The sequence below is a fragment of the Buteo buteo genome, chromosome 11 (assembly GCF_964188355.1).
Source record: "Buteo buteo chromosome 11, bButBut1.hap1.1, whole genome shotgun sequence".
Lineage (NCBI taxonomy): Eukaryota > Metazoa > Chordata > Aves > Accipitriformes > Accipitridae > Buteo > Buteo buteo.
Window position 1 is genome coordinate 22,729,276 of NC_134181.1, and position 27,675 is coordinate 22,756,950.

At 57.2% G+C, this 27,675-nt stretch overlaps 3 protein-coding genes across 3 annotated transcripts; 1 reads left to right on the plus strand and 2 right to left on the minus strand.

Moving 5' to 3' along the window:
* Nucleotides 1-281: 281 nt before the first annotated feature.
* On the plus strand, nucleotides 282-7,527 carry LOC142036819 (RNA-binding Raly-like protein). Its single transcript, XM_075040463.1, has 7 exons — nucleotides 282-409; nucleotides 2,632-2,710; nucleotides 4,742-4,792; nucleotides 5,118-5,266; nucleotides 5,557-5,670; nucleotides 5,951-6,117; nucleotides 6,521-7,527. The coding sequence occupies exons 1-7, from the start codon at nucleotides 373-375 to the stop codon at nucleotides 6,557-6,559; spliced, it is 636 nt and encodes a 211-aa protein (XP_074896564.1). The 5' UTR covers nucleotides 282-372; the 3' UTR covers nucleotides 6,560-7,527.
* An 18-nt stretch (nucleotides 7,528-7,545) lies between these two features.
* EXOSC6 (exosome component 6) lies at nucleotides 7,546-9,849 on the minus strand. Its single transcript, XM_075040462.1, has one exon. It carries the CDS (start codon nucleotides 9,847-9,849, stop codon nucleotides 8,797-8,799), a length of 1,053 nt encoding a protein of 350 aa, XP_074896563.1. The 3' UTR covers nucleotides 7,546-8,796.
* Nucleotides 9,735-26,035, minus strand: AARS1 (alanyl-tRNA synthetase 1). The gene is made up of 21 exons (XM_075040461.1): nucleotides 25,960-26,035; nucleotides 24,739-24,948; nucleotides 23,970-24,158; nucleotides 23,177-23,322; nucleotides 21,920-22,111; nucleotides 21,317-21,461; nucleotides 19,880-20,025; nucleotides 19,190-19,298; nucleotides 18,942-19,092; nucleotides 18,448-18,572; nucleotides 17,657-17,801; nucleotides 16,819-16,997; nucleotides 16,172-16,285; nucleotides 15,193-15,399; nucleotides 14,356-14,540; nucleotides 13,822-13,930; nucleotides 12,997-13,110; nucleotides 12,580-12,699; nucleotides 11,990-12,076; nucleotides 10,419-10,532; nucleotides 9,735-10,041 (listed from the first exon to the last, which is right to left on the minus strand). Exons 2-21 carry the CDS (start codon nucleotides 24,880-24,882, stop codon nucleotides 9,856-9,858), a joined length of 2,907 nt encoding a protein of 968 aa, XP_074896562.1. The 5' UTR covers nucleotides 24,883-24,948; nucleotides 25,960-26,035; the 3' UTR covers nucleotides 9,735-9,855.
* Between the last annotated feature and the right edge of the window lie 1,640 nt (nucleotides 26,036-27,675).

Below are 27,675 nucleotides of genomic sequence, written 5' to 3' on the forward strand. Positions count from 1 at the left end.
TGGAAGATGGAGATGGATGGAGGATGGGGATGGGGGATAGGGGATGGAGGACGGAGGGTGGTCCAGCACAGCCGCCACATCCACACAGCTGCAGCCTCGGGGAAGGGCGAGCCCCAGGCCCAGCGCTGCCGGCAGCGGTGCGCGCAGGCAGGGACAGGCAGCGATGCTGCAATAACGCGCCGCTGCGCTCGGGGAGGGGCGCGGGCGGGCCGGGGCGGGGTCCCCCGCCGCTCCCCCCCCCCCCCGCCGTGCAGCGATGGTGCGGCCCGCCGCCCCCCCTCCTCGCCCGGCGGTGGTAGGGCCCGGTGGCGGCGCGCTCGGGCCGGAGCGGCGGGGCTGCGGGGGCTGCGGGGCCGCCGGGGCTGCGGGGGGATGACGCTCTTCGGCAGCGGGGACGCGGGCTGGAGATGTGAGTACCGACCCGGATCCGGCCCTCCACCCCCCCCTCACCCGGGTGTCGTCGTCCGTCCCGTCCCGTCCCGTCCCGTCCCCCCGCCCTCCCGGGATCGGCCCTTTTCCCACACGTCCCCGTCCCCAGCCCCCCGGTAGATGCTCCGGCACCGGAATGCTTACCCGGCACCGGCAGCCCTGCCCGGGGCGGGGGTACCCCCCTGCAGCCAGGTTTCTGGTGCCTCCACCCCGGGCAGGGCCGCCTCCCGGTACCGGGATGCCTCCCGCCCCTTTGGACCAGTACCTCCCCCCGGACACGCATGTCCTCCCGGTACCGAGCCGCCCCACAGCCCGGTACCAGTCCCTCCCAAGAGCTGGGATGTCCTCCTGGTACTGGGATGCCTGGTCCTCCCCACACCATTATCCCCCCGCCCAGGACAGGGATGTCCTCCCAGTACTGGCATGCCCCTCGTACCATTACCCCCCTATACTATTGCCCCCCTCCCCCAGGACAGGGATGTCCTCCCAGTACTGGGATGCCCCTGTGCCATTACCTCCAGGACAGGGATGTCCCCCTGGTACTGGCATGCCCCCATGCCACTACCCCCAGGTCAGAGATATCGTCCCGGTACTGGGATGCCCCCATACCGTTACCACCCCAGGACAGGGATGTCCTCCCAGTACTGGGGTGCCCCCCATACCATTGTTCCCCCACACCATTACCCTCCACCCAGAACACGGATGTTCCCCTAGTACTGGGATGCCCCCCCTGCCATTACAGGGAAGAGAGCCCAGAGGCAGGGCCGATGACCCCGGCGTGAAGGAGTCCTGCTGGCCTGGGTCCCCTGCCCCAGCAGGAAAGTCCCCACAGTGCAGGTGGTCTGTGACAGGGAGCCTGGCCATGGCTGGGGTCCCTGGCTGGGGTGCTGAGGTCTCCGTCCTGCTGGCAGGGAGATGAGTAGGTGGTTCTACCAGGCGGGTGTGATGGGATGGAGAGAGGGATGATGACGGCGGGCTCCGGTCCTGAGCAGTGAGCTCGGCCATCCCTGGGGATGCTGGCTGCACCCACAGAAAATGGGTGCCGGCGTTACCTAGCACGTGTGCAAGGGCAAGTGGAGCACCTTCCCCAGCTCGCCCCGAGATCAGAGCCAGCCTGCAGACTTTGTCACACAAGGTGACAGCCTGGAAAGCAAACAAGTGCTGGTTTCCTTCTGCTCGGATCTCCTCCACAGGCTGCGGGGCTGGAGGGGATCCGTGGCCAGTGTCCACGCTCCTGGGGAGGTCTAGACCTCTCTGATGAGTTGGTGTGTTCCCAGAGGACTCGGGAAGCTTCAGCTCAGGATTCCCTGGTGCAGTGGCATCCACAATGTCACCTGTGGGATAGCTGGCCACGCTTACCATGGCCAAGGGGGACCCCTCAACATCTCACCTACCGGCTCCTACCCCAGGGGCCAGAGAGGTTTTGGAGCCCCCCAAAATTACAAAAATTAAATACACGGAGATATTAGTAAAGCATTGCATCAGTGGCTCTCAAATGTATACTCAGAAAATAGATTCAAGCTGGCTTTTATATGGACGTTGGTTGTGAAATCCTGAAGAAGGGGTGAAGAGCATTGCCGGGGAGGTGTGACATAGCATCACGGAGCTGCATGTCCAGAGACATCTCCACCCCACATCTCAGCATCACACGTGTCTCGGCAGCCTTTGGGACCGTGAAGTGGCTGGGTGCAGGGCTTCCCCCATCCCTGGCACCCATCCATGGCGGGCAGCGCTTGCCAGCATCCCACTGGCCTGGCTCCCTGAAAAATGGCTCAACCACCCAGCAGAAGGGATAGCGAACGTGGATTCACCGTGGTGGTGGGAAATGTCTCCGGGGGTTAATTACCCTCATCATCAGAGGTGCTTTCTGCCACCCTAATTGGAGCCTGCCTGGTCTCAGCTGGGCATGGGCCCCTCGGGATGGGATACTCATGGGAAGGGGCTGCTGCAGGGACAGCTGGAGCCACTCCATGTCCCGGCACAACCCTGGGCCACTCCTGTCCTTCCCCAAAAACTTAAGTCGAGAGAGCTGCCAGCCTCAGGCTTGTCCTGCAGATGCTCTGGAGTGGGGCATCTCCAGCCAGGAGAGGAGAGTGGCCAGGAGCCCCCGGGAAGCTGGTGCCAGAGTCACATCCGCGTGGAGTAGGGTGTTAGCATCCCCTTTTCTTCCCACTGCTCATTCCCCTCCTCTCTTTCCCACAGATTTGGACATGGCCAGGGAACCCAAGCCAAGCCGGGCCAGGCTGGGCCAGAAGCGGCAGCACGGCAGCAGCCTGTACCAGTGAGTGCCGGCACATGGGGTGGGGGCTGTGACGGGGGGAACTTGGCTCCGGCTGGGGACTGTCCCAGACTTGGCTCCTCTTCCTCCCCCTGCTCTCCATCACTCACCCTCCGACTATTCCAGCTGCCTGCCCACGGTGGTGGGCATGGGTCTGTGGGATGTACCTGCCCCACGGGGCTCTCAGAGCATCACCTTACCTCAGCGGTGGTGGCTGGAGTCCTCGCCGGGTCCCGCCTCGGGTGTGTTGCTGATGGGGTGTGGAGATCCCCCTTCCCCATCCGAAGGTGCTGGGAGAAGAGCAGAGCCCTGTGGTCTCCACACCTGTTACAGATCTCGATGTTGGCTGCAGTTCTGGCCTTTAAATGCTGTTCCTTGGGGGACAGACATCCCTGCAGAGGCACATAGGGCTGGGGATGGTCCTGACAATGGCAGTAGATGATGGTGATGGTGGCACTGATGGTGGCAGAAGAGCAGGTTCCCATCCTTCCATGTTTTCGGCTCCTCAGCTCTGCAGACATGTGGCAAGGAGAGGACCGGAGCTAGGCTCCGTCTGGTCTGTCTTGTTAGAGAGCTTTTTGCGAACGCTCTCATTGAACTAATTGCTCTGCCCGTTGCCATGGCGCCGGAGGGATGCAGCGCTGGCAGGGCAGGGACCGCCAGCCCCCTCGGGCCACTGGAGCATTGCAACTGCTGCTTTTGCTCTTCCTGGGGGATGCTCTGAGCAAAATGCTGAGCCGGGAAAACCTTTGCCATGTCCCTAGCTGGGTGCCAGACCCCAAGACCAGGTCTCTTGCGGAGCCACCGGTGCTCCCATGGCAGGACGTGACCTGTGGCATCCCCGTCCCTCTTGGCAGTGGCTCTGGGCAGCAGCAGCCATCAGAGCTGGCACCTTCCCTGTGCCCTGTGCGTGGGTTGGGACTCCTCTCCGGCTGCCCATTCCCCTCTTCCCCAAGGCAGGTTGTGACCTTCCTCCCTGGGTGACAGGCAGGAGGTGGGGATGCGAAGGACTCACCGTCCTCTTCACAGCGATGGAAAGTTGGATGGCAGCAAGGCTGGCCCAAAAGCTCCTAAAATATCCCCAGGTGCAAACAACAGGAGCAGGCGGGTCCTGGCACCCCGGGGCTGCCAGCTTGCCCTTACTAGGAAGGCTGGTGCTTGCGGGCTGCGTCCCAGGTAGATTATTCTTGAATAAGGCAGGGTGGCAGCAGGGCTGGGGGTGCCTTTGCCCCGTGATGGGCTCTGAGCTGCCTTCTGGGTTTGGCAAGCCTGGCTTACTTGGTAGCCCCAGGCAGAGCAGCCCAGGTTGTCTATTAACTCCCCCAGCAGACCTCCAGCTCTCCTCAAGCTCCAGCATTGGTCCCGTGGTGACAAGCTCATCTGCAGCAAAATCTGGAGCCCTGGGGGACATTGTCCTGGTCCCCCCCCCATTCCTGGCAGTGTGGCTGGGGATGGGTCCCTCCTCCCAGTGATGCTCTGAGCACGGCTTTGTCTCCCCTCGGGTTAGGCTTAATCCTACGCTTCCTGACTCCACAAGAGCTGAAGCAGCAAAATGAGCTTCAGCATCTTTCTCCTCCCCCTCCCCGCTCCTGGTCCACGGCGCATGATTTATTACCGGCACGTCGGCTTCCCGCATTGGAGGCGATCTGTTGACAGATCGCTTCTTAATTTGGAGCCGAGTGAGCCGGCAGCGTGCGTGCAGAGCCAGGGACCATGAAATTTAACATCAGGGTGCTCTAAATGCAGCTTCCTGAGAGCAGAGCCTGCTGATGCTGCCCCAGGGACTCTCTCCATCCCCCCTAACACCCTTGTTTGGTGCCAGGGCAAACCCCTGCCAGAGCACAGCCACCTCCCCGGGCTGTGAGGCAGCCCAGGCAGCTTGCACGGTACCCTCCGGCACGCCTCCCACTCCCTGGGGTTGGGGATGGAGGCTGGGTGGGTGCCTCTGCCCTGCTGTGCCCAGCCCTAGCTGCCCCACAGCATCCATGGCCTCACAGAGCGGGTGACTTGTTCTCCTCTCTCCCCCTCCTGCAGCAGTAACTGTGACCTGGACTATGATCTCTACAGGGACGACTTTCCGTACCGGTGAGCACGGCATCCCAGGAGCGGGGTGGGCTGAGCATGCCTCTACCAAAGGCGGAAAGTGGGGTGTCCCTGGGCATCTGTTTCCCTGCCTCCAAGAGAGGCTCAGCGATGTTGCCCCCTTTGAGGATGGTATGCCACAGATTCCCCGGGCTGGGGGCCTTGGGGAGGGGGTACGTGGGGCAGGGCCAGCATGTAGGCTGGGCAATGCCTAGGTTGGGGGGCCTTCACTGCAGAGGGACCCCAAGAGATGCTCTCTTAGCTGGCTGGGGCTGCTGCTGCACCTCTGGGGCTGCACTCACGCCGCCGTGCTCTTGTGCCCTTGCAGGGTGTACGAGTACCAGAAGATCCCCCCCCTCATTAACCGCATCCCAGTCAAGGCCAGACGAACTCATGTGGGAGCAGGAGGCAAAAGCAGCCCGAGCCCCCAGCCCGGGACGAGGAGCAGCACCAGCTCCACAGCAGGACGGACAAAATGTAAGTGTGATGGGGCTGAGAGGAAGAGGAGGCTTGGCCCGCGTGTCTTGGCGCATTAGAGCAATGCAGGTCCCGCTCGGTGCTGACACTGTGGCTATGAGTCCCGAGCTCCAGCAGACACTGCCTGGACTGCGCTGGGCTGGTGGCTGTCCCCTGGACCCGTCCCTGTTCCCCAAGCATGCTCCGGAGAGGAGGATGCTCCAGAGGTGGCTGCCCAGGATGGCGTGTTCCCCTGGCTCCCGGCAGGCTGTAGGGCAGGGTGGGATCTTAACAGTTCCTCTTCCCCGCAGTGCGGGCCGAAGAGCTGCACTCCATCAAAGGAGAGCTGAGCCAGATCAAGGCGCAGGTGGACAGTCTGCTGGAGAGCCTGGACCGCATGGACCAGCGGAGAGAGCGTCTCGCGGGTGAGGGGACAGGTCGTAGACCCTCCGACACCCATGTGTCCGTGCCGGGCAGCCTGTGGATGCATGCCAGCCTGGACCCAGAGTTGGGTGTAAGGGATTCCCTCCCTGCGTGCCCAGGAGGGAATTGGGCATCTGGAGCTGGCTGGGCAAATTCCCCACATCCTCCCCCTTGCCTGGCCTGGCAGGGCAGAGTCCAGCCCTTTGGCACAATGGGACCCTGCGAGGACAGGCCTGATGTTTGCATCGGTACCCCAACTTTCTGCTGTCTCTGTCCTTGCAGGGTCCAAGGAAAGCGAGAAGAAGAGGGTAGAGACAGGGGCAGAGTCACCGTCCCCAGCAGGAGAGGGGTCACGGGAGCCCCGGGGGAAGGAGGGGATGGGAGCTGATGGGCACAGTGACCTGCGCAACATTGACAGCGCCGAGGAGAGCACAGACACGGAGGAGACGGTAAGAGGAGGGCCAGATCCTGCACCAGGCTTTCTGCTTTCCTAAAATTCATCCCCACTTGCGTGTGGGTCCTGGTGGGGGATGCCCGGAGCAGAGGAGATGCTCCATCAGGGTCCCCCAAGCCGTCCCAGCTGCTTACCAGGGATACAGCTGCCCGCTCCTTCAGGACAGCCCTGAGCACCCTGCAGCAAACCCCTGGGCGTGCATTACTCCAGCAGCACAGGCTGCAACCCCACACACACTTTGGAGTAGAAATACCTTTTATCAACGCTGCTGCTCCCATACCCACATCCTCCAGCTGGGTGCAGGACCCTAGGGATCCCTGTGCCAGGCAGGGCGCTGGGTTTGATCCTGCTGCCCAAGCACATCAGAGGACGGCCACCCTGTGCATTTTTCCTTGCAGGTGAAAAACCACATGTCGGACCCCGAGGGGAGCCAGTAGATGGACTGGGATGCTGTGGCCTCCCCACGTGGCCAGCCCTTCCAGTCTTGTGTTTGTATTTCTTTTGAGGCTTCCAGCTAGTGCCACACACGATGCGAGGTGCCCGCTCTCGGCACAGCCATCCCCTGCCGCCGGTGCCCGCAGCTCCGCGTCCCACTCCTTGTGAGACGCCGGCCAGCTGTGGCGAGAGAAGTCTTTTGTGTTCGAGTGCGCTTGTTTTCTTTTTCCTCCTGTTTCCAGACCTAGGGATAAGCAGACGTGGCCAGGGGAGGGAGGGGAGGAATAAAAAAAAGGACCACATCCCAAAGGAGCATCCCAAAACCCAGCTGCCTTGCATGCCAGCATCCCCCCACCCATAGGGTGCTGTGGGGTGCAGACCAGGGCTCTCAGCCCCTATGGCAGAGGTCACATCCCAACCTCCCCTGCCCTGCAAGCCCACCATCTCCGTGCTTCAGCCCCCCTGGGAATTGGTTCAGCAAGGTTCAGCAGGCACAGGTACAGCCTAGGAAGGCTTTTGGAGCTGCTCGGCATCCCACAGGAAGGATGGACCACCCCGAGACAACTCCAAGGGGCTTTCGTGGGATTTTGGGATAGAGGTCTGGTGCTGAGCCCAGCTCCGATGCCAGCTGCAGGGCCAGCAGCGGGGCGATGCAAACCTCATTGCTCCCAGTCACCTCTGCTCACAAATGGGTTTCCCTTACTGGTTTACCACGGGCTGTTCTCGGCCACGGATCGTGTTTGCGGTCAGCAAGACTCCCGTGAGCAACTGTGCCAGGGTTCCTTGCCTGTGCCCGAGGAAGTTGTGGTCCCCGTCCCATGCTCCCCAGCGTTGCATCTCGGTTCAGTGTCCCTCATTTCTAGGTCATCCTTCTCTCGCTGGTAGGAACTTGTTCTGTATTTCTAATTTGCTCTGGTAAAAGAGTGTATTGTGTTGGGAAGAAAAATAATTTTTATTTCTTTTCTCTGGTTATTTGACTCTGATGCAGTTTTTAACCATCTGAAGCACCTGTGTAATATTTGTACCCAATTTTGTGTGCTGCCTGACACAGCCCTAGGCTCTGGGGTCTTTCTAGGATGCTGCTTTCCCCACAACTCAACCCAGAGGCAGGAGGGCGCAGCTCTGCCATGTTTCTCAATGGAAACATTAATCAGTGCCTTTACCCAGAATATTCCCTACCAGTCCGGCATGGTGCTGCTGGGCAGACAGGACCAGCTCCTCTCCATCCCCAGGAATAACTGGACCCCAAGGCAGCACCCAGCTCCCTCTGCACCCCTTGAGGAAGGACAGCAGGAGCAGAGGGGGGTGACCCCAATGCCTGGCAGCCAGTCACAAGTGCATCCTTCCACCTCTGCCCACAGCTGGCAGAGGCCCCAGCAGAGCCACGCAGGCAGAAGGCACCAGAAAAACCTGATTTATTATAAAAAAAAACCAACAAAACATATCTCTGCCACCGCGAAGCGCTGCCTGGGCAGGAGTCCCAAGGGCTGCACAGTCTGTGCCATGATATGGTTCCTGCCTGGTGCTGCCTGGACCCTGCCTGCATGGATGGTCGTGGTGGGCAGCCCGGTGGAGGTCTCAGCCCTGGTGCTGGGGCCACCCCGGGGTGGGGTGTGGGGTCCCCCAAGTGCAGGCAAGCTGCTTGGAGGGAGGTCTTAGGCAGGGTCCAGCTGTGTGGGGCTGGTGCAGGCAGGTTCTGGCAGCTGAGGCAGGGTGGAGGCTGTTCTTGGGGGGCTCTGGCAGTGCGTGGGGCTTGGGTCCTGCAGGGCCACATGGGAGGGGTCTCCTGTGACACGGGGGCTCCTCAGGCAGGCTCCGGGGTGCTTGGGCAGCGTGGGGGCTCTCTGGTAGTGGTGGGGAGGCAGGCTCCAGTGTCCTCGGGCAGGTTTCTTGGGCCTCCAACTGTGTGGGCATCTCTGGGGGGGTCTCTGGCAGCTCAAGGGCTGGCTCAGGCTGGCTCTGGGGGGTGTCTGGGAGCTTGAAGGCTGGCTCAGGCTGGCTTCAGGGGCTCTCCGGGAGCGTGAAGCATGGATCAGGCAGGCTCTGGGGGTCTCTGGCAGCTCAAGGGCTGGCTCAGGCTGGCTCCGGTGAGGTCTCCGGCAGCTCAAGGGCTGGCTCAGGGGCTCTCTGGGAGCGTGAAGCGTGCATCAGGCAGGCTCCAGGGTCTCTGGCAGCACCGAGAGCCGCTCCGGGAGACAACCCCATCCCCAGAGAGCGGCCACCCGGGCATCGTCGGCGCTCAGGCAGTGGTGGTGGCGGCGGCGGCGGCGTGGCGGCGGCGGGAGGCCCGCAGCAGGCTCTGCCGCAGCACAGGGTAGAGCCGATGGCAGCCATCGAGGCCGAGGCGTAGCGCCTGCGCCCAGTCGTCGGGAGGGCTGCCCTGCCCGCCGCCCAGCACCGCCGACACCTGGTTGAGAGCAGGCAGCAGAGCCACGGTGAGCCGGGCGACGGCACGGCGCTCTTCGGGTTCCCCGGGTTGCAGCATCCACGCAGCTGCGGGACCGGGGCACCGGCACAAGGCGCAACCCACCACCAGGTCGTACATCTCCACGCCAGCGTCGGCCAGGGCCAGGGCGGCGGCGCTGATGGCGGCGGCCACGGCGGAACCACCGTCCTGCAGCAGCAAGGCGCTGACGGCCAGGCGAGCCCGCGGGTAACGAGCCAACCGCACGGCCGGCTCCAGCGCTTCCCGCAGAGCCGCCGCCGCTTCTCGTTCCGCGTCCCGTTCCGCCGCCGAGCCCGGCCTCCGCCGCGCCCCGCGCCCGGCGAAGGGGGCCCGGTAGAACTCGCAGAGCAGCCGCCCCCCCCCCGCCGCCGCCGCCGCCGCCGCCGCGCCGGGCTCGGCCGCTTCCCGCGGGCCCCACGCGGCGCAGAGGACCTTGGTTCCGCCGGCCAGCTCCACGTAGGCCGAGCCCTCCGCCTGGCTCAGCAGCCCGGCCCGGGCGAAGAGGGGCCGCAGGGCGCAGGGGTCCTGCGGAGCCGCATCCTCCTCCTCTTCCTTCTCCGGCACTGCCCCGCTCCCCGCCGCCCACAGCTCCGGCGGCTGCGACTCCTCCGGGCCCCGCAAGCGGCGGTGATCCAGCGGCATGGCCGGGGGAGAAAACGGGCAGGGCGGCAGGCAGCGGGAGGAGGAGCCCGGCCCGGCCCGCCCCCGTAAGCAGAGCCGAGGCGGCAGCGGGCGGGACAGGCAGCTTTTATTCATAGGAAACGCGGGCGGCGGCTCAGCAGCAGGCAGGGGATGGGCAGGAGGGCAGAGGGGTGCCGGTGACCCCCCCGCCCCCACCACCACCATCCATCGTCAGTTTTTCAGCTCCCCCAGCCGGAGCCTGGCAAAGTCCGTGGCCAGTTTCAGGGCCTCCTGCAGGCAGCCTACGTTCTTGCCCGTCGCCTGCGCGGAGACATCCTTCCCCCCGCCTTTGCCATCCATCAAGCCAGACACCTCTTGCACCCACTGGCTGGCCTTCAGGCCCTTATTTGCGGTCTCCTGAGCGGGAAAAGAAACAAAGAAAGAGGCAGCTCGACCTCAGTCCAGTCGGCAGCAAGGGAAAAGGGTCCACAAGCACAGTACAACAGGACGAAGCTCTTCCAGGGGCATCTCCTGGAGAAGCGCCAGGCCAGCAATCCAGGAGCAGCCTGCCCGCCCCATGCCTACAACTGCATTAAGTCCTGGCTCTACCCCCTTCCCAGCCGGAGAGCACAACGCCTCTTCCCCCCCTGGCCTGCAGCCTGATGATAACCTGAAGCACAAGAGTCACAGCTCTGGCCAACCCAAAAGAGTTTTGGCTGCGTAGGTTACTGCCTGGAGGCTGCAGATCCTCCACCAAGGCTCAGAGAAAGGCAGATGCAGAGTCTCAGCCTTACCTGGGGTACCTGACACAGGCAAGTGATTCTGCCAGCTTCGTTATCTACAGTGAAAAGCATGGTGGCGGTCTGGGGGGAGTAAGTCTTGAAGAGCTTTAGAGATTCGTTCAGGGCCTGTAGAAGGACAAAGTCACTGCAGCACACCCTCCCCGCACTCACAACTAGCCCCACTCCAGCCCCCACGGAGACCTCAGGGATCTGGACTTGCATTAAACCAGCTGGCAGCACCCTGCAGCACTCCTCCTCCCAAACACGAGCAATATTCACATTCCCGGCTGTGCAGAAGCCTTGGCAGGGGACACAAGCCCTGGTCGTGCCCCCCTCACGGCTGCAAGGAGGCAGGAGTGAGGAGCTGCTTTTATTTCCCCACCTTCAGTTATGCAGGAACTGGCAGAATTAGCCCCAAAGCAAGTGAACCTTTACCCCAGTGTACTGGCTGGAGGGGAAAACGCTCTGTCCCGCACTGTGAGCTCCCAGCAGGAGGGGGCAGCTGTTCTGCAGCAAGCCAGGAGGACTCAAATGCAGCGAGAAGCTGCAAGGGTTATCAGACACAGCAGGCATGCTGGAGAAACCAGGGAGACTGCCATGCATCCCATTATTCCCAAGGAGACAGTCATCCTTTGCTCACATAGACAGCATGATACAGCACAGAGCTCTGGGAGCTGGCCCTCCAGTGAGCAAAGCCATGCCGCTCCAGCTGCACAGGGAATACGCAGCTCCCCAGGCTGCTGGCACTGCCATCCCCTGGGATGCAGCCTTCAGCCAGGGAGAATGCTGCATTGGCACCCACTGTAAGCAGGAGCGCTGGCATCGTGGCAATGGAGATGGCCACATAGAACGAGCAGGCATCTGTAAGCAGGATCGGCTCCGAGACTCCCAGAGTGGAAATTTAAATAGGGCGTTGAAACCAGAGTGGTCCAACCTCAAGGCACGATCAGCCCGCACTCCTGGCACTTGCTGGGCTCAGCACTGCGGCACAGCACGCACAAGGGAGCTTTTATTCACAACAGAAATTGCTTGGAAAGAAACTTAACTCATGAGTGGAGGAGGGAAGGAGCAGTTTCAGCCCTGGCCAGAGAAGAACCTGAACCATGCTGCAGCAGACTGCGCCCAGGAGCTGGGGAGCAGCTCTCTGGCCTGGCCCTGGCCACACACTCAGCCCAGGACACTGTTGCCAGAGCTGATCTGCCATGGCCACAAGCACCATGACTACCATAGTTTGGCAGAGCTACTGTTCAGAGTTCCTTAAGTCTGCATTTTAGTGTCATGACTGCTGCTGGATGAGCCTTACCTGGGACACAAAGTGATTCCTATTGGGGTCCCTATCCACTTCCAGGTCTGGAAGCTCAGCAAATGGTCAAGACCCCACCCACCCCTGCAAACCCATCTGTTAGTCCAGGCAGTGGGATGCAGAGTGTGCCAGTGGTCCTCCCCCTCTTCACTAGCCGCTGCTCAGGGCTGGCAGGTGGCAAAAGAGACAGCCCTGTAACACAGCACCACCTCCCCAAGTGAACAGAGACCACCCAACTGCTCCTCAGGCACAAGGAAGGTTCTTGAGGACCTTCCCATACCTTTGCTGAGGCTCCATTTTCCATTTCCATGATGACCAACGGCTGGTTAGGGTGACTCTCAATGACTTGCTTGGTCTTCTCCAGCACCTGAGGACAACAGTGGTCAGATGCCAGAGCACACACATTGCATATGGATGCAAGAACCACCTCAGAAGAGCTTCCCTGCAGCTACAGAGGCCCCCAAGGTGCCCCAACACACCCATAGCCAGCCAGGAGCAGCCTCATGCTGCGGAGCCAGGAACAAAACATGTTGGCAGGCAGGTGTGTGGCGTGCAAAGCAGCAGGAGTGCTGTGTGTGATTCCTCCTCCAGGAAAATCCAACGGCATCCAGGAAGAAGAAGCCTGCACCCAGGGGCACCATTAAGGCAGAAGCACCCCAACTGCCAAGACACGCTGCCAGCGTTTCAACCCAGGGAACAGGCGTGGAGGTAGCCATGCCCTGGGAGGGAGCAGGAGAGGTTGGAAAGCTGAACAGCATGAGGGGCACCCCCTCAGCTCATCTCCCTTCCACACTGGACACAAGTGGAGCCTCCCAAGGGACCCCCCCCGCAGCCCTCCCACACTGTCCTTTATTCCCACCCAGGGCTCACCCGTTTCTGGATGTCGGCTTTGCTTGCTCGGTCCAGGTCATCCATAACTTTCTTTAGTGCTTTAACAGCCTCTCTCAGTTCATCTTTCTGCCACTGCGGGATAACAGCAGTAGCCAGTGTCTGCAAAAGAGGAGTAGGTGGAGAGGGTTAAAGGCACCAGTGACCACAGCAGGAGGCAGGAGATGCTGCACCACACTCATGAACCTTAAGTGCCTCAACTGGCAGCGCCCAGTAAGCTCCCCTCCTCTCCCAGTGCCTGACAGCCCTAGACATGAGGTGCTCGCTGCAGGACCCACAGGACACAGGGCTGTTCAGACAGGAGCAGGAAGCTGAACTGGGGCCTCATTAATACCACCCGGTGCTGGCAATCAAGGTCCCATTCACTTTGGGAAGGCAGAGCACTGCTACCATCCTCACCTCACTGAGATCCGTGATCTCCTTCTGCACATCCTTGTTGGGAGCTGTCTGGACCTTCACCTTGGCCTCCAGGGCTGACAACAGTTTCTTGAGGCTGTCAACTTTCCTGAGGGCCTATCAGAATACAATCTGCGTTAACTCAGGCAGGGAGACTTAGCATGCTGGGCTCTTGGCCACCACCATGAGAAGGGGTGAGGAATGGTGCAGCCCCAGGATGGAGTTCAGTAACTCCTTGGGAAGCAGCAGAGCCAAAGCAGGCAGCACTTGACCAGAACTAGGGTGTGATGCTGGCAGCCAGGCCTCCAGAGTCTTCTTTGCCAGAAGGAATGCCAAGATCCTCCAAAAAGAGAAAGCCATTTCCTCACAAAGCCTCTTCTCCCACTCTAGGGAACACCAGTCCAGGCTAGCCCAGGACCAGTCACCTGCCTCCTGCAGCAGAGGACTGGATTCTCAGACTTCACAACTCTCCTGCCAATCTTGCCAGCTGCTGAGAGCCTAGATCTGTAGCTCATTCTGCAAAGCAACCTGAGCTAACCCTGCAGCCACCTCACCCCAGGCCCTTCTGCCACACAAACATAACAGCTACAGCCAAGACCTCCCCTCTTCCCTTCCCTGTTCTCTCCTCTGACTGTAGCACAGCCAGGGGCCTCCAGCACAGCCTTTGCTAACAGCAGCATCCTTCTCCACAAGTCCCTCAGACACTCATGCCATTCTCCCTGGTGCTGAGTATCCCAACAGAGATACTGGGCAAATTTGAACAAAAGGAACCTTGGCACAGGGTTAATATGTGGGATTTCACAGAGGATCCCTCCTGCCTCCCCTTACCTTCCGAGCTTCAGCCCCGGTGACCGCAACTATCCTCCGGATGCCTTTAGCAATTGCTTCTTCTGAAACAATCACAAAGGGGCCAGCATGGCTGGAGTTCTGCAAGTGCCTTTGAAAAGAACCCAGAAAGACCCACAAGAGAGAGTCAGAAGTCCACCTCTCATCTCAGCAGAAAATCAGCATGGAAACAAGAAAACCACCCTGCCAGGGAGATGCAGCAAGTGTGGGGACAGGCAGAAAACCCAACCTAGCTGCTGAAAGCAAATGAGCAAGGAAAGGGTGGCAAGGGCTATGTTCCCAGCACTGTCAGAGACTATGTGTGTGGGCAGGGAGAGCATACAGGCAGTTTCCCTGCCTGCAAAGGCTGATTTTAAACGCAGCTTGACTCAGGACTGGGAATACAAAGGCACATCATCACCACCACCTCCAGCTCTGCCCTGGCTGTGCCCATGGCACTCACAACAGAGCTCGGGCTCCACAGGGACTCCTTTTCAAGCCACCCTGCTGCCTTCCCCAGCCTCTCCAGATACTCACGTCCCCCCACAGAACTCAATAGAAGTAATAGAGCCTGCGGGGCCAGAGGGGTCAGCCAGCAGCTCCTCTACGGGGATGCCAATTGAGACCACACGGACAGGATCAGGGTAGGTCTCGTCAAAAACTGCTCGCAGTCCTTGGATAGCTTTGGCTGCTGCGAGAGGGCAGTCCTTGGCGTACACAGTCTGCAGAGCACAGGAAAGGGATGCAGGTAAGAGCTGGTCCTGTCAGCTGTGACTAAGGGCCAGCATTCATAGGGAATCCTGACTTCCTCTGAAAGATCCTAAAAGGAAGTTCTGTGCCTCACCTAAGCTGGGGTTTGTTGAACTGCAGAGATCCCAAAGTCATTGACAGACACCCCATCTTCAAAATTCCTGATACCACTGCCTGCTCAGACTCCCCGTGCGTTCCCATACATTCAAATGATTTCTAATCACAGGGTCCTCCAGGGTTTGTTCTGACACATGGCTGGGACCAGACAGAGCAACTCTCTCACCATTGAGGACGCATCACTGGGGCATCTGAGCGTACACTGTAAATCCAGCCAGGCCTGCAAAACTACTCTGCCAAACTTCTTGGTTCTTGTAGCTAATGTGACACTAGAGCAGGCATGGAAACACTCCAGCCCTAGACAGAGCTTGGTACCAATGAACGGAGCAATCTACATGGAGTTTTCCCACTCAAAATCCTCTGAGGTGATGCAAATCTGTGCATAGTACCACATAAGCAGCTCAGAAGACTCCCGCTGGGCCAAACTCCCAGCATCCCAGATCACCCAAAAGCTTGATTCAAGGTACTTTTTTCCCCAAGCATATCCAACCTTGCAGCCATACCCACCTTTGCCTCCTCAATCATCTGGTTGGCAATCCCTTCGACTTTCTTGATTTCCTGTGTAGACAAGGCTCCCTTGGCTGTGAAGTCAAACCGCAGCCTGTCTGGTGCGACCAGCGACCCTCTCTGGTCAGCTTCCCCCAACACCGAGCGCAGGGCAAAGTTGAGGATGTGGGTGGCTGTGTGGTTGCTCATGACTGGCCTCCGCCTAGTCTGGTGGAGGAAGCCACTGTTAGACAGGGTCCCACACTGCAGAGCCAAGGTCACCTCTAGCAGCAGAAGTGGAGGTTAACACACTGCTCCAACAGAAACCTAAACTAGCTCAGGAGACCAGAAACAACTTATCACACTTGCTGCCTTGGAGCCTCAGCTAAGGGAGCAGGATGCTCCCCACCAAATTTGTGCACAGCTTTTCCCTGGCAGTCCCCTTGTTGGGCCTGTCTGGAGACAGACCAGGGACAGACCAGGTCACAGACACTGATCTCTGCTCCTCAGCAGGGAAAGCACTGCAAGATGGAAGCCTTCCCTCTTGCTCCAAAGGTGCTGCCTCTATAGGGAAGGGAAATGCATTGTGCCGACTAGGCTCAACCCAGCACTCACTCAGCAGGCTGAGCCCACAGGCGCAACATCTGGAGTGGGGCAGGCAGCCCAGGCTCTCCGCTCTCATCCAAAATGCAGTGGGGCACCATACATGTTCTACCTCCCAGTCATGACCCAAAATGTGTTTCTGCGGCTGATCAACCAAACCCAGCGAGCATGGCTCTGAGCCAGCTGGGCATTATCCACCACATGGTAGGAGAAAGCCAGGAGCCAAGCAGAAGAGGCCTTGAGTCAGCCAGACTGGAAGGGCCACATTGCTTGCCTGCATCGTGTGCTGCAGGGAGAGCAGGCCCCAAACACCAGGCCCCCAAAGTAGCATCAATAAAAAGAAACGAGACAAAATCCAGAGAAAAGAGATGAGGCCACATGTTACACCATGTCTTACCTCATCAATAGACAGGTGGACCTGATCTCCTACTTTCAAGCTTCCATATAGAGTTCCTATGTGAAGCACGTAACCTCCTCGGACCTGCACGTTCTTCACCGTGAATTCTGTTTTCTGTACAAAGAGGGAAATGCACCTAGTGAGTAGGGCAAGAGGCCACGGGGAGACAGACTGTCCAGCCAGAGGTCTGAGCCACAACTGGAAGTGTCTCAGCTGAGAGACAGACTGGTGTGTGTGATAGCAGAAACATGAGTGTCCCCAGGTACAGCACACAGAGCTGCAAAGCAGAGAAGCGAATAAAGGTGGGGCTTGGTTATGGGGCACTGCAGAGCTGAAAGAGCTCCCCACCTCAGCTCCCCATCATGGCTTGAAAGCACTGTCCTTCTGCACAGCAATCCCAGCACCACCACTGCAAGCACCCACGTTCTGGCGACAGATTGATCCTGCAGCAGAGTTCAGTTCCCCAAGAAGCAAGGGGAACAAGACTCCAGCACATCCATGCCATGCTGCACCCCAAAAAGGAAACCTGTGCAATGCCTGATACCTGCTATGGACAGGAAATGGCTGGAGCTTGTTTGGGCCCTCTCCTCCTCTGCCCAGGCCCCAGGTCAGACTGAGTCTAGCAAAAGGTTCTCAAGCCCACTTACATCCTCCCTGCCGTCGTCGTCCTTGACCATGTAGCCCTCGTCATAGATCTGCCCACCCTGCTCAGCGTAGAAGCAGGTCCGGTCCAGCACTATCCCACACTCCTGACCAGTGGATACCTCCTCCACAAACTTCTTCTCCCTACGGATGGCTTTCACTGTGGCCACGAGGCTCCCAAAATCTGTCACCAGGACAACAGGCAGTGTCAGTAAAATAGGAAAACCTTGCAGACACCACATGGGAACAGAACTTCATAGCAACACCTCCCGGCTATTGCAGGAGCTCATGGCAGCTACCACATTTGCAGGGGGTGAGGAGAAAGAACTAGAACAACCGTTAGTTGGATAAGAGGGAATTTCATTCAGTGCTCTCCAAGGCAGGGACTGTCACTTCTTTCCACACCTATGCAGTAAAAGTCAGTAGCACACACGGCTATGAGCTTGTGGCCTCCTGAATCTCCACCATATCAAAGAATTAGCAAGAGGAGCCAGAGCAAGTGAGCCAAGGACCCTGTAACGGACCAAGGAGAAACTGCAGTCTCCTGCAGCACTGGCAAAGGAGCAGCTGAGAAACACAAACGCAGGAGTGTGGAGACACAAAGCTGCAGTGAACAGGAATCCCCTTAAGTTGGCAACAACAGACCTGAACAGTACAGCAGCCCTTCAACAGTCTGCCCTTCTCTTTCCCAGCTCAATTTGTAACAAGCAGGCTACTCACCTGCACATGTTTCCACTCCCACCCCCACGTCCCAGGAAAGGTGAGCCCAGAGGGGATGTTGCTGAGGTACATGGCAGGAAAGGTTTGGCAGCAAAAGATGATTCTGAGAAGATTTTTTCATACCGTAGGTACCACTCAGATCTGAAGTGTAGCTGTATTTTGGTGAGTCATCGGTCACCTCCAGCCCTCGGGCCCTTAGCTCTTCAATGGCATAGATGTCCAGCATGAGGAGGTCCTCTCCTCCAGCACCCTTGCCCTGGGATTTGAGCTGCCAATGACAAGCACCAAAGTTTGAAAAAACCCACCTCAGCACTGTCCCATGCATGCCAGCCTAGTTGCACACCTCACACACGCCTGAGAGCTCCTTGATTTAGAGCTTTGCCCCGGGAAGCTGTGTGCCAGCAGCTGGAATGCTCCCATCTTTTCTGGCTTCAGAGCAGGCTGTTCCAGTGCTACTGGCATGCAGACAAAGCAAACCTGAGCCCAGAAAGGGCAAGGCAAGTACCCAGCCACCTGGTCAATACCACACCCTGCTGCTGCAGCAAGCATGTTGGGACAGGCATCCAAGCTGCAGGCCTGCCTGGACACTGCTCATCAGACAGGGAAGTCCCGAACTTCCCTATCCAGAACAGGACAGTGGGGAGGTGCTCCCAGCACTCTGCTAACTCTTGTCTGAAGGCTGAGCTCAAGGCCCCAGGCCTCACAGTGCTAGTGAGCAAAAGCAGCTCCAGCTACACAGAAAAGACGTGTCCCACAACTGCGGTGCTGTGCCCTGGTCCTTCCCACAGGGCACTGGGGCATGCAGGGCATGAGCAGACCTGGTAAGAAAGGAGCGGACTCATAACTGCAAACTACAAGGAAGGGAATCCTCCCTGCCCACTCGTAGACCAGGCCCCCCTGGAGCTGTTATCTACCTGCGCATTTTTCCGCTCTTCTTCAAAGCCCTCCATGTCCACAACAAGGCCCTTCTCCTCTGCAATCAGCCCAGTGAGATCCGCAGGAAAACCGTAGGTATCATACAGCAGCCAGGCAGTATCACCTTCAGAGAAAAAGCAGAGCAGTCAGCGCTCCTGTTCTGTGAGACACTGCTCCTTTCCCTGCTCTCCAACTGGCTCTACACTATAGCACAACAGCAAACAGGTCTGATGAACATGAACATCTAAAAGGCTCCTCTCTGACAGCACAGAGATCACACTATCACATTGTGTCTGGGCAGCTTAGAAACCCAAGCAAGTGAACACAGGCCAGAGGAGAACCGTGGGGCCCAGCTCTGACCAATGGTCTTTTGACTCCAACTCTGTTCCCCCACACCTTTCACCATCCCTCAGTTTCCAGCCCAGCTGAGCCCTAACTTAGTCCCAGATAATAAATGTCTTTTGGTGCACCCAGACAGAAGTCACAGCCTTACCAGGGATGGTTTTACTGTCACCCAGGCTCTGGATCTTCCTGTCCAGGATGCGACGTCCTCTACTGAGCGTTTTCAGGAACTGATCCTCTTCTTCATTGATAATGTCCTTCACCATATCTGGGTCTTTCTTCAGCTCAGGAAAGGCATCTCCCTGCAGACCCAAGAGGATTAGTCCTACAGCATGGAGATCTGCACACCTCAGCAGAGGAAGTCTTCAGCAGATACAGTGGAGCGGGGAAAGCACTTACCAGTGACTGCACGACCACATCAACCAGAGTAGCAAAGAAACCCTTGGGGGCATTGAGCTTCTCATGGGAGTAGCGCACAGCCCTCCGGAGAATCCGCCTCAGCACATACCTATGGAATAGCAGAGACCCTCATGCAAACGTTACACCTCCGAGTTGTTCTCAGGGGATCCACCAGCATCCACCCACAAGCACCCCCTCCCAGGACCAAGAGCACAGGGTTCTCTCCCCACATTTTCTCTCAAGTAGCTGCTCACAGCAGCAGCAAGCCAGACGTGAGGTGCTAGGCCCCAGTTCCGTGAACAAGACTCACTGTGTGCTTAAGAGTCAGTTCTGCAAGTCCAGCAGCACCCACAGCACAGCACAGCACCCACAGCCAAAGCTTCATTGTTTTTTTGACAGAAGCACTGCATCAAGCAGGGTTTTGTGCCTGTCTGCCCACAGTGATCCTTTGTGGGGGCTGACACAGCAGGACTGGTACTCACAAGAACCCTCAGACCTGTGTGTCTTGGCCTTTTGGGCAGACCTTGCTACAGGGATTCAAGTGTCAAATATACTGAGCAAACAGTCTGCTATCCACTGCTTTAATGACAAATTCAAAGACATCCCAGAGACACATGAGATCCCAGTCCCCTCAGGGAAGCCGTGCCAAACAGAATGGGAGCAGCAGCCTTGCAGCAGCTCCCTTCTTACCCTCTGCCAGTGTTGTCAGGTCTGCCCCCATCAGAAAGGGCCAGCGTGATGGTCCGTGCATGGTCAGCCAGCACACGGTAGGCCATGTCTATACCGTCGGCGTCCTCAGCACCAACCTGTCCCATGTACGGCCTGGCACCCGTGCCCTGTGCAGAGAGGAGAAGGCAGTGGGCAAAGGGGATGATTACAGACAGTAGGGTCCGGCAACATGGCAGAACAACAGGGAAGTGCCTCAGAAGCCAATCCCATCCCATTGCCCGTGGCCACAGAGGAGGCACACTAGTCTTGGAAAGAGGTGACTCGGTGAAGCCAGGGAAGATGGAGAGCTGTGAGGCTCTGCATGGTGCCACGGCCTGCATTTCCAGAGCCAAAGGACCTCCAAGACCAGAGAGAAGAAGAGCCAATTTATCCCAACATTAAGAACCCAGGACAGAAGAGGGCGTGAGAGGGACAGAGTGTAGGGAAATCACCTGTTTTGCACACTGGCTCAAGGACTCTGGCCTGGCAGAAGCTGCCCAGCCAAGAAACTTCTCAAATTCTGGCACATGGGAGATGGTCCCACCTTCCCTCTTTTAGGGTCTTTTTATCCATATCCAAGGGAAAGGTACTGCTCTAACAAAGCAGTGCTTGCACATGCAAACCTCACACCATGGTACAGTCCCTACAGCCAGGCTCCCAGCACACTGCAGGGAGGCAGACACAGACACATGGGCTGTGTCTAGCCAGTGGCTTTAACATCGAAGAAAGGCAGCCCTGTAATTCCAACTCTGGAGCTCTGCACCTCATTCCTCAGAGGCGGCAGCAGCCTGGGCTCTTCTCCCTGCAATATTTCCAGCTCAATCTGCAGCCAGGGAGCTCTGCCTCTTCCATGGAGCAAAAAAACCCACTTGGACTTGCACATGGAGTTCCCAGCACTGGTAATGTGGTCCCCACCCAGGAAGATGCAGCAACAGTACACTGGTTCTGCAAGTGACTGTCATGGTTTATGGCAAAAACCTCCTCTCTCAGGGGATTTTCTACAGATCAGCACGTTCCAGGTGGGAGACTGAAGGACAAACTCTGATTCTCTGTTAGCAGCACCACATGCTCTCTACTACACAGCAAAAAGATGGCAGTTGGCCATATGGGACTGCAGAGCATCTACCACTCGGAGAGGGCCAAGGAGTGCACCATCAGGACAGTTCACAGAAACACCTGTGAAAGCTGCACTGCTCACTGTCCCATGTTTTTCCTTGGAAATGTGCCCCAAGGCAGCAATTACTGTGCCAGCCTGCGTTCCCTGCCCCCAGCAAAGTACAAACCCTTGGGGCTCACAGCAGCAGGAAAGCAGTGACCGGCAGACATAATCACCCTCCGACCAGCCCCACACATCTCCCCAGGGATTCAGGGAATGGATGCAGCTGGGTCAGGCCCAGACCCAGACTCCCCAATTCATACCTTTTGGATAGCTTCAAAGTAAGGAAGGAAAAGGTCAGTGTCATAGTTGGACATCTTGTTCTGCAGCACAGAGACCAGCCTCTCCAGGCCCATCCCAGTATCAATACTTTTCTTAGGAAGAGGTTTCAGTGTCCCATCAGCTTCTCTGCCCAGCCACAAAAAGAAAGATAAGCTGTTATGGATGGAGGCTCTGCAGGGGCAACCCCATCTCAGCAGGGGCAACCCCATCTCTCTCCTCATATCCATGAGATTTTGTTCCATCACATTTATGACACAGGCCCATATGCAAGCCCCAAAAAGGACAACTTTGATAAAGTATAGTTAACAAGACCCTCAATGACAACTCAGACCCAGAGTGGGATGGCACTTATTCCCTACTGAACTCCTGGCAGATGAACTGAGAAAATATTTCCAGTCTGTCCCAAAAGCCAGTGTGACCAACCTCTTCTGTACAGGTGGGTCAGGGGACAGAGCATCACAAAGTGCACTGCTCCTGGACAAGAGGGAATGGCGAGCAAGCCAGGGGCAGTTAGAAGTGCACAGTCTGAGCAATCCCTCATGCTGAGCTGCAGCAGCCTGGGGAGGGAAGCAGGTCTTGCTCACCTGTTGAACTGTATGAACACCAGGTTCCAGATCTCTAGGACGTTGGGGTCATCCTGATTGACCAGGTGGGAAGCATCTCTGTCCCCAATCCGGTCATAGTGGATCTCGCTGCAAGGGCCACAGGGACCCGTGTCTCCCATTTCCCAGAAGTTATCCTTCATATTGCCAGGCAGAATCCTGCCCTCAGCCAGCCTGTAACAAGGAACTCTTACTGAACAATAGAGACTAACAGCAAGGCAAGAATTCCCCAAACTAAGGGCTATACCAGAGAAACCTCAGCTCACTAATTCCCTGGATAAGCAGATGAATTGTCAGAGTCTTGAGACAGACCAATGCAAGAGCCCAATTCTCAGGATCCCTGCTGAGAATCGAGTGAACACTGGTGCCTGGCGCTTGTCCCAGGTGGAAGCAAAGGCCTACACAACACCTCAGCAAAGCCACCAGCAAGACAGGTGGATCTCCAGCTTTAATACACGTGAGGCAGCTTTGGCCCCACAGTGTACAGGTGTGTCACGGGGTCAGTGGCACATTTCAGAGGGGACTACAGCCACAAAACCAAAGGCACTGTTTCACTGTTACAACAAGCTTTGGCCCACCAACAGCTGGAGTGTTCAGTGCGGTTCTTGCTTCCTCATCTCAAAGGTGAGGTAGAAGTAGCAAATGTATAGAGAAGGGCGACTAAAACTACCTAGGGGTGGAACAGCTGCCTTAGGAAGAGAGCATAGAAAAGAGTAGGACTGTTCAATTTGGAGAGGACAAGGCTGGGTGGGATACTATGACTGAGATTTAGAAAAAACCAAGAGATTCAAAACAGAATCAGAAGTACTCTGAAGGAGCAGGGCCCCAAAGAGAGGCTAAGGGGAATAGATGGATGACCCTCTAACATACTTAATCCAGTGACTGTGGATGCTGGGAGGGGAAGATGTAAACAGAGTGCAGGCCACAGTCAGGCATGCCTGCTTTGCTTGAACGGCATCTTCTCAACTGCTGACAGAGGCAGCACACTGGGCTGGAGAGACCATTGATCTGATCCAGCAGAGCACTTCAAATTTTGAAACAAAAGCTCTCAGTATCTTCTATCTAATACCAGTACTTCCCTTTGGTTTTGCAGCCCCACCACCCTGCAAACGTTCTTTGTGACACTTCAATTTTGTTAAAACCCCCTGTTATATATGCTCTGCCACATAATACATGCCATTTTTCTCTGAGTGACTACTGCTCATCAAAACATGCCCCTTCCTCAGTTAAAGGCCTTACCCCAAATTCAACCATATCTGCTTGCACTCCAGGTCCGGTTGCAATCCTGCAGCCTCATTTCCACCAAAGTAAGTGACATAGAGTCTTTCAGCAGGGATGCCAAACTCCTTGGTGAGAAGGTCCAGTGCCAGTTTACAAGCAAGTTCCTGCAGAAAGAAAGATGAGGTCGGCAAGTGAATGCAAAGAGAGTTTCTCTTCAACATACAAAGTACTGGCTGCTGTAGGTAACGGTAGCTAAACAGCCAAAAACTTTCAGACTTCTGATGTAAGAAAGAGGCAAATTAATATAGGCAGTTAACAGGGCACAGGAAACATCTCAGATGGCTTTCCAGATCCAGCCAAGGTAACTCTTAGCATGTTCACTGTCCCCAAAAAGCCTTTTAATTCTGCTGTTATTGTGTATTCTTAACATGCTCTTTCTGACTTTGAATACCACCCTATCAAGAAGCTTGTGAAAAGACATCATTATTTTATGATCACTCCTGTTTGAAGGTCCATCATAGTTGCACAGCATATGCAACTCCCCACAGCTCCAGGACAGCCACTAAAACCTCTGCCTGAAGACTCCAAACTGGCAGAGTTAATATAATCAGCTTTAACCTTAGGTAGTTAATCTCAAAACATTCTACAGGGTCAGGGCAGCTTCCAAGCTCATTTATTCCAAAGGAGCCACATGCACCTTAGGAACCACTCTGTGCCAAGATATTCTCTTTCCTCTTGGCAATTGCTCTGCTGAGTTCACAGAGACAGGTAACTATGCAAGAGATTCAGAGCTACACCTAGCCTGTTTTACCTTGAAATAATCCCCAAAGGACCAGGACCCCAACATCTCAAAGAAGGTGTGGTGGTAGACATCTTTTCCGACGTCATCCAGGTCATTGTGCTTGCCCCCTGCTCGGATGCACTTCTGAGTGTTGGTAGCTCTGTTCAGTTTAGCAAGTGGGTGCGAGGGGTCAATAGTATTGAGGAAGATTGGTTTGAACTGAGAGGAAAGAAAAAAGAGCAATCAAGAAAAGCACTGGGAGCCTGTTTTCAAATGTTGCAAGCAACAGCAAGGCAGTAAGTGTCATCTACATCACAATACTGCTAGCCTGGATGTACCTGAGGCAGCTTTCAGAAACAAGAAGCCTGCTGTCTCCTGCCTGTGAGGAGGCTGCAGCACTGCCTATAACTTAGCACTCCCCCACACACATGTGTTCCTGGAGCCCACCAAACCCCAGGACTTCCAAAGGGACTGAAAGTAGCCAGGTTCCCAGCTGACAAAAAAAACCCCAACCAAACAACCTAGCTGTGGTACAAAGGGTCAAGGAAGGGAGACTGGCAGTGCTCCTGTAGCTGCACAGTCAGCCCAGCAGACATGGGAACCTCTTCCAGTGCTCTTGCCAATTTTGCAAGAGCAGAGAAGTCTCCAGCAGACACACCAACCACCTCTTTGTGACCAGAAGGAAGACTGAGAAAACAACAATAATTTTCCACACAAACAGCTCTGCAAAGAGCTTCACAGGTTTCAACTGCTACAGGATATGTTCATAAGGACTGCAGTACCAGAGTGAGAATCCTACCTGATTCATACCAGCATTGGCAAAGAGCAGCGTGGGGTCATCAAGGGGGATTGTAGAAGATGAGTGCACATAGGTATGCTTGTTTTCCTTGAAGAAGTCAATAAACCGTTGCCGGATCTGGCTAGCTGTTAGCATAGCTTCCATTGTGAAGCTGCAAATCACAGCTGTCCAAAGCAAGCGGAAGGGAAAGCAGCAAGGCCTTGGTGCGGTCTGAAGAAACAAGAAACAAGGCTCTTGCATGTTGTCAGCTCAAGCAATAACATCAGGATCATTGCCTCCATCTCCTGAAAAGGTCTCCCCACAATGATAAGTACTCTCACTGACTCTTCAGTTCAACTATCACTGTGCCCCAAATAGTGCTGGCCCAACCCCAAACTTCCTCTCCCCCAACCTCTCTGATTTCTTGAGCTCTACCTCAAGTTACGTGTTCCTTGAAAACACATGGTTTTAAAATACCAAGTTCACCTGGATACTGAACTTAGTAAGGGGCTGTGTTTGCCTTGCTGGAGACATGGGGCAGGGGGGATTGCCAAGTCCTAAAATCATTCAAGGTGATTACATCATAGAATCATAGAACAGCTGAGTTTGGAAATGACCTCTGAATATCACCTCCTCCACCGCCCCCGCTCAAAGCAGGGGTAACTCCAGGGATGCCTGGAAACCTTCCCAGAGAAAAGATACACACACCAGAGGCAGGTGACAGTTTGGCGGCGAGCACCTCCTGTACATCCTAACGGGTACCTAAAGCTGTCCCCTGCCAATGGAGCGCAATGCGGCTCTCTGGAAGGCCAAGCTCCCAGCAACCTGCTGCGGCACAGAGGGACGATAACTCCTCATACGACCAAGGCCAGCGAGTCGCTGGAGGGAAGGACTCGAGGAGGGGAGGTCTCGGCGCAGCGGCGGCTCCAGGGCAGAGCAGGGCCTCTGCCCTGACACCACCCGGTCTCAAGAGCCCAAGGAGAGGCGAGGGCAGAGCGAGTGCCCGGCAGACCTGCGGACAGCCGCCGTAGGGCCGGCAGACAGGCATCCCCCCCCGCGGCCCCGCCACCCTCCCGCCCCTCACCGCTGCCCGCCCCGGCCGCCTGTCCTGCTACGCCGCCTCCCCTCGGTCCGCGGGACCCAGCCGGGCCAGAGGAGGCGGCCGGGCCGTGGAGGCAATCCCCCAAGGCCGGTGACCCCCAGCAACGCCTCAGGCCCCAGCAGAAGCCCGGCACACCCTACCTCCCCGGCCGCCGCCGCCCCTCACTCCGCACCGCCGGCCGCACCGCAGCGCCCGCTCCGCTCCGCTCCGCCCCGCCCCGCCCCGCCCCTCCCGACGCCGGCGCCACGCCGTGCGCCAGCTTTCGATTGGCTGCCGGGGCCGTCGCTCTGGATCAGCCCCGCCCCCTCCCCTCGGCCGGCCTTGGGGGTGGGCCGCCCGCCGGCTGATGCAATGACGGGACACGGCGGCCACGTGACGCGGCCCGGGTGAAGCCGGGATCGGAGCCGCCATTTTAGAAGTGTCAGCCCTGCTGCGCGAGTGGGATGGGAGGCCTGCTCCGGGGCGGGGCGGGATCGAGGGGGGACCGAGGGGGCTGGGACCGTAAGGGCCCTCCAGTCCCTCCTCACTGCCCTTCCTCGCTATAGGCACAGTGACACTGCACTACCATGAGGCCTTGGCCCACCTGGCACAGCCCCGCTCCCTGCAGATGGGCCTGAGGCCTCGGCCGCTGATGTGGAGGTAGCAGGGGGCTGTAAAAGGCTCAGGCCAAGAAGGGGATGTGGAGGGGAGGGAGCTGCTGGAGTGGTGACCAGAGCCCTGTGGGCTTCCCTGCTGGGGGACATAATGGCTGCAAGGCCTTTGATGGGTCTGAGGGGACAAGGTCATGGCTAAGAGATGGGAGGAGGGGTATTCGCTACATGGCAAACATACTCTGCTCATGCAGTCAGAGACCTGATGGGGTACAGGCATGCAGTCCAAGGCCATGTACACAGGGGAGGTGCCACACTGACAAAAATTCAGTGTAAGGACAGTAAAGCATTGAAACGGGGGTCCAAGGAGACTGCAGCGTCCCTAGAGGTTTTTGAGGTCTGGTTCAAGCCCTGGGAAGCCTGATCTGAAGTCATTGCTGACCTTGCTCCTCCTGAGGGGGCTTGGAGTAGAGTCCTCCCAGGTCCTCTCCAACCTGAATGGTCCCCAGGTGCCTCCACAGCATTGGGATCTTATAGCTTGGTCTCATCTCTCCCCCAGAGCACCCCTTCTGGCCCCAGGCTGTGGTTCCTGAGCCATGAGCACGTCTGTGCTGCTGTCCTTCCTGGCCTTGGTTGCCATCAGTTAGCCCTTTCCAAAGGTCGCTTGCTGCTCACCTCCCCCAGCTCAGTGCTGGCCTGCAGCCATTCCCACCATTCCTTGTGGTGCAGCCTTCTCTGCTTGTGTCTGTTGTCTCCTTCCCAAGGAGCCTGGAAGGAAAAGAGGAAACTCCAGTCTTGTTGGTTTCTAATGGGAACTCTGTTCTGGATGCTGCTTGCAGATAGCAGCAGGAGCGGGCAAGTCTGTGCAGTGCAATTGCTTGTGCAGGTGATTACACCCTCAATAATGCCTGCTACAGCGGGTCTGAGTCTAACACCATCCAAATCCACACCCAGCACGCTTACCTCTCATAAGGGCCATAGTCTACTCACCAAGATGGAAGGAAACATCACTGCTTCCTCCTCTCCATGCTCTGTATCACCTGAAAGCACATCTTCCAAACTTGAAGCACCTTCACCATCTCTCAGCTGCTGGCCTAAGTATTTCTTTGGTGATTGCCAGACCTGGAACAACTCAAATACTCAGGGAATAGTCAGCTCTGTCACTTCTGCCAGGCTGAGCAAGGCTGGGCAACAGATGTGTCCCTTTGGGCACATCCAGATGTGATGGACCCATCCCTGCTACTTTCCTCTTACTTTCTCCCCCAC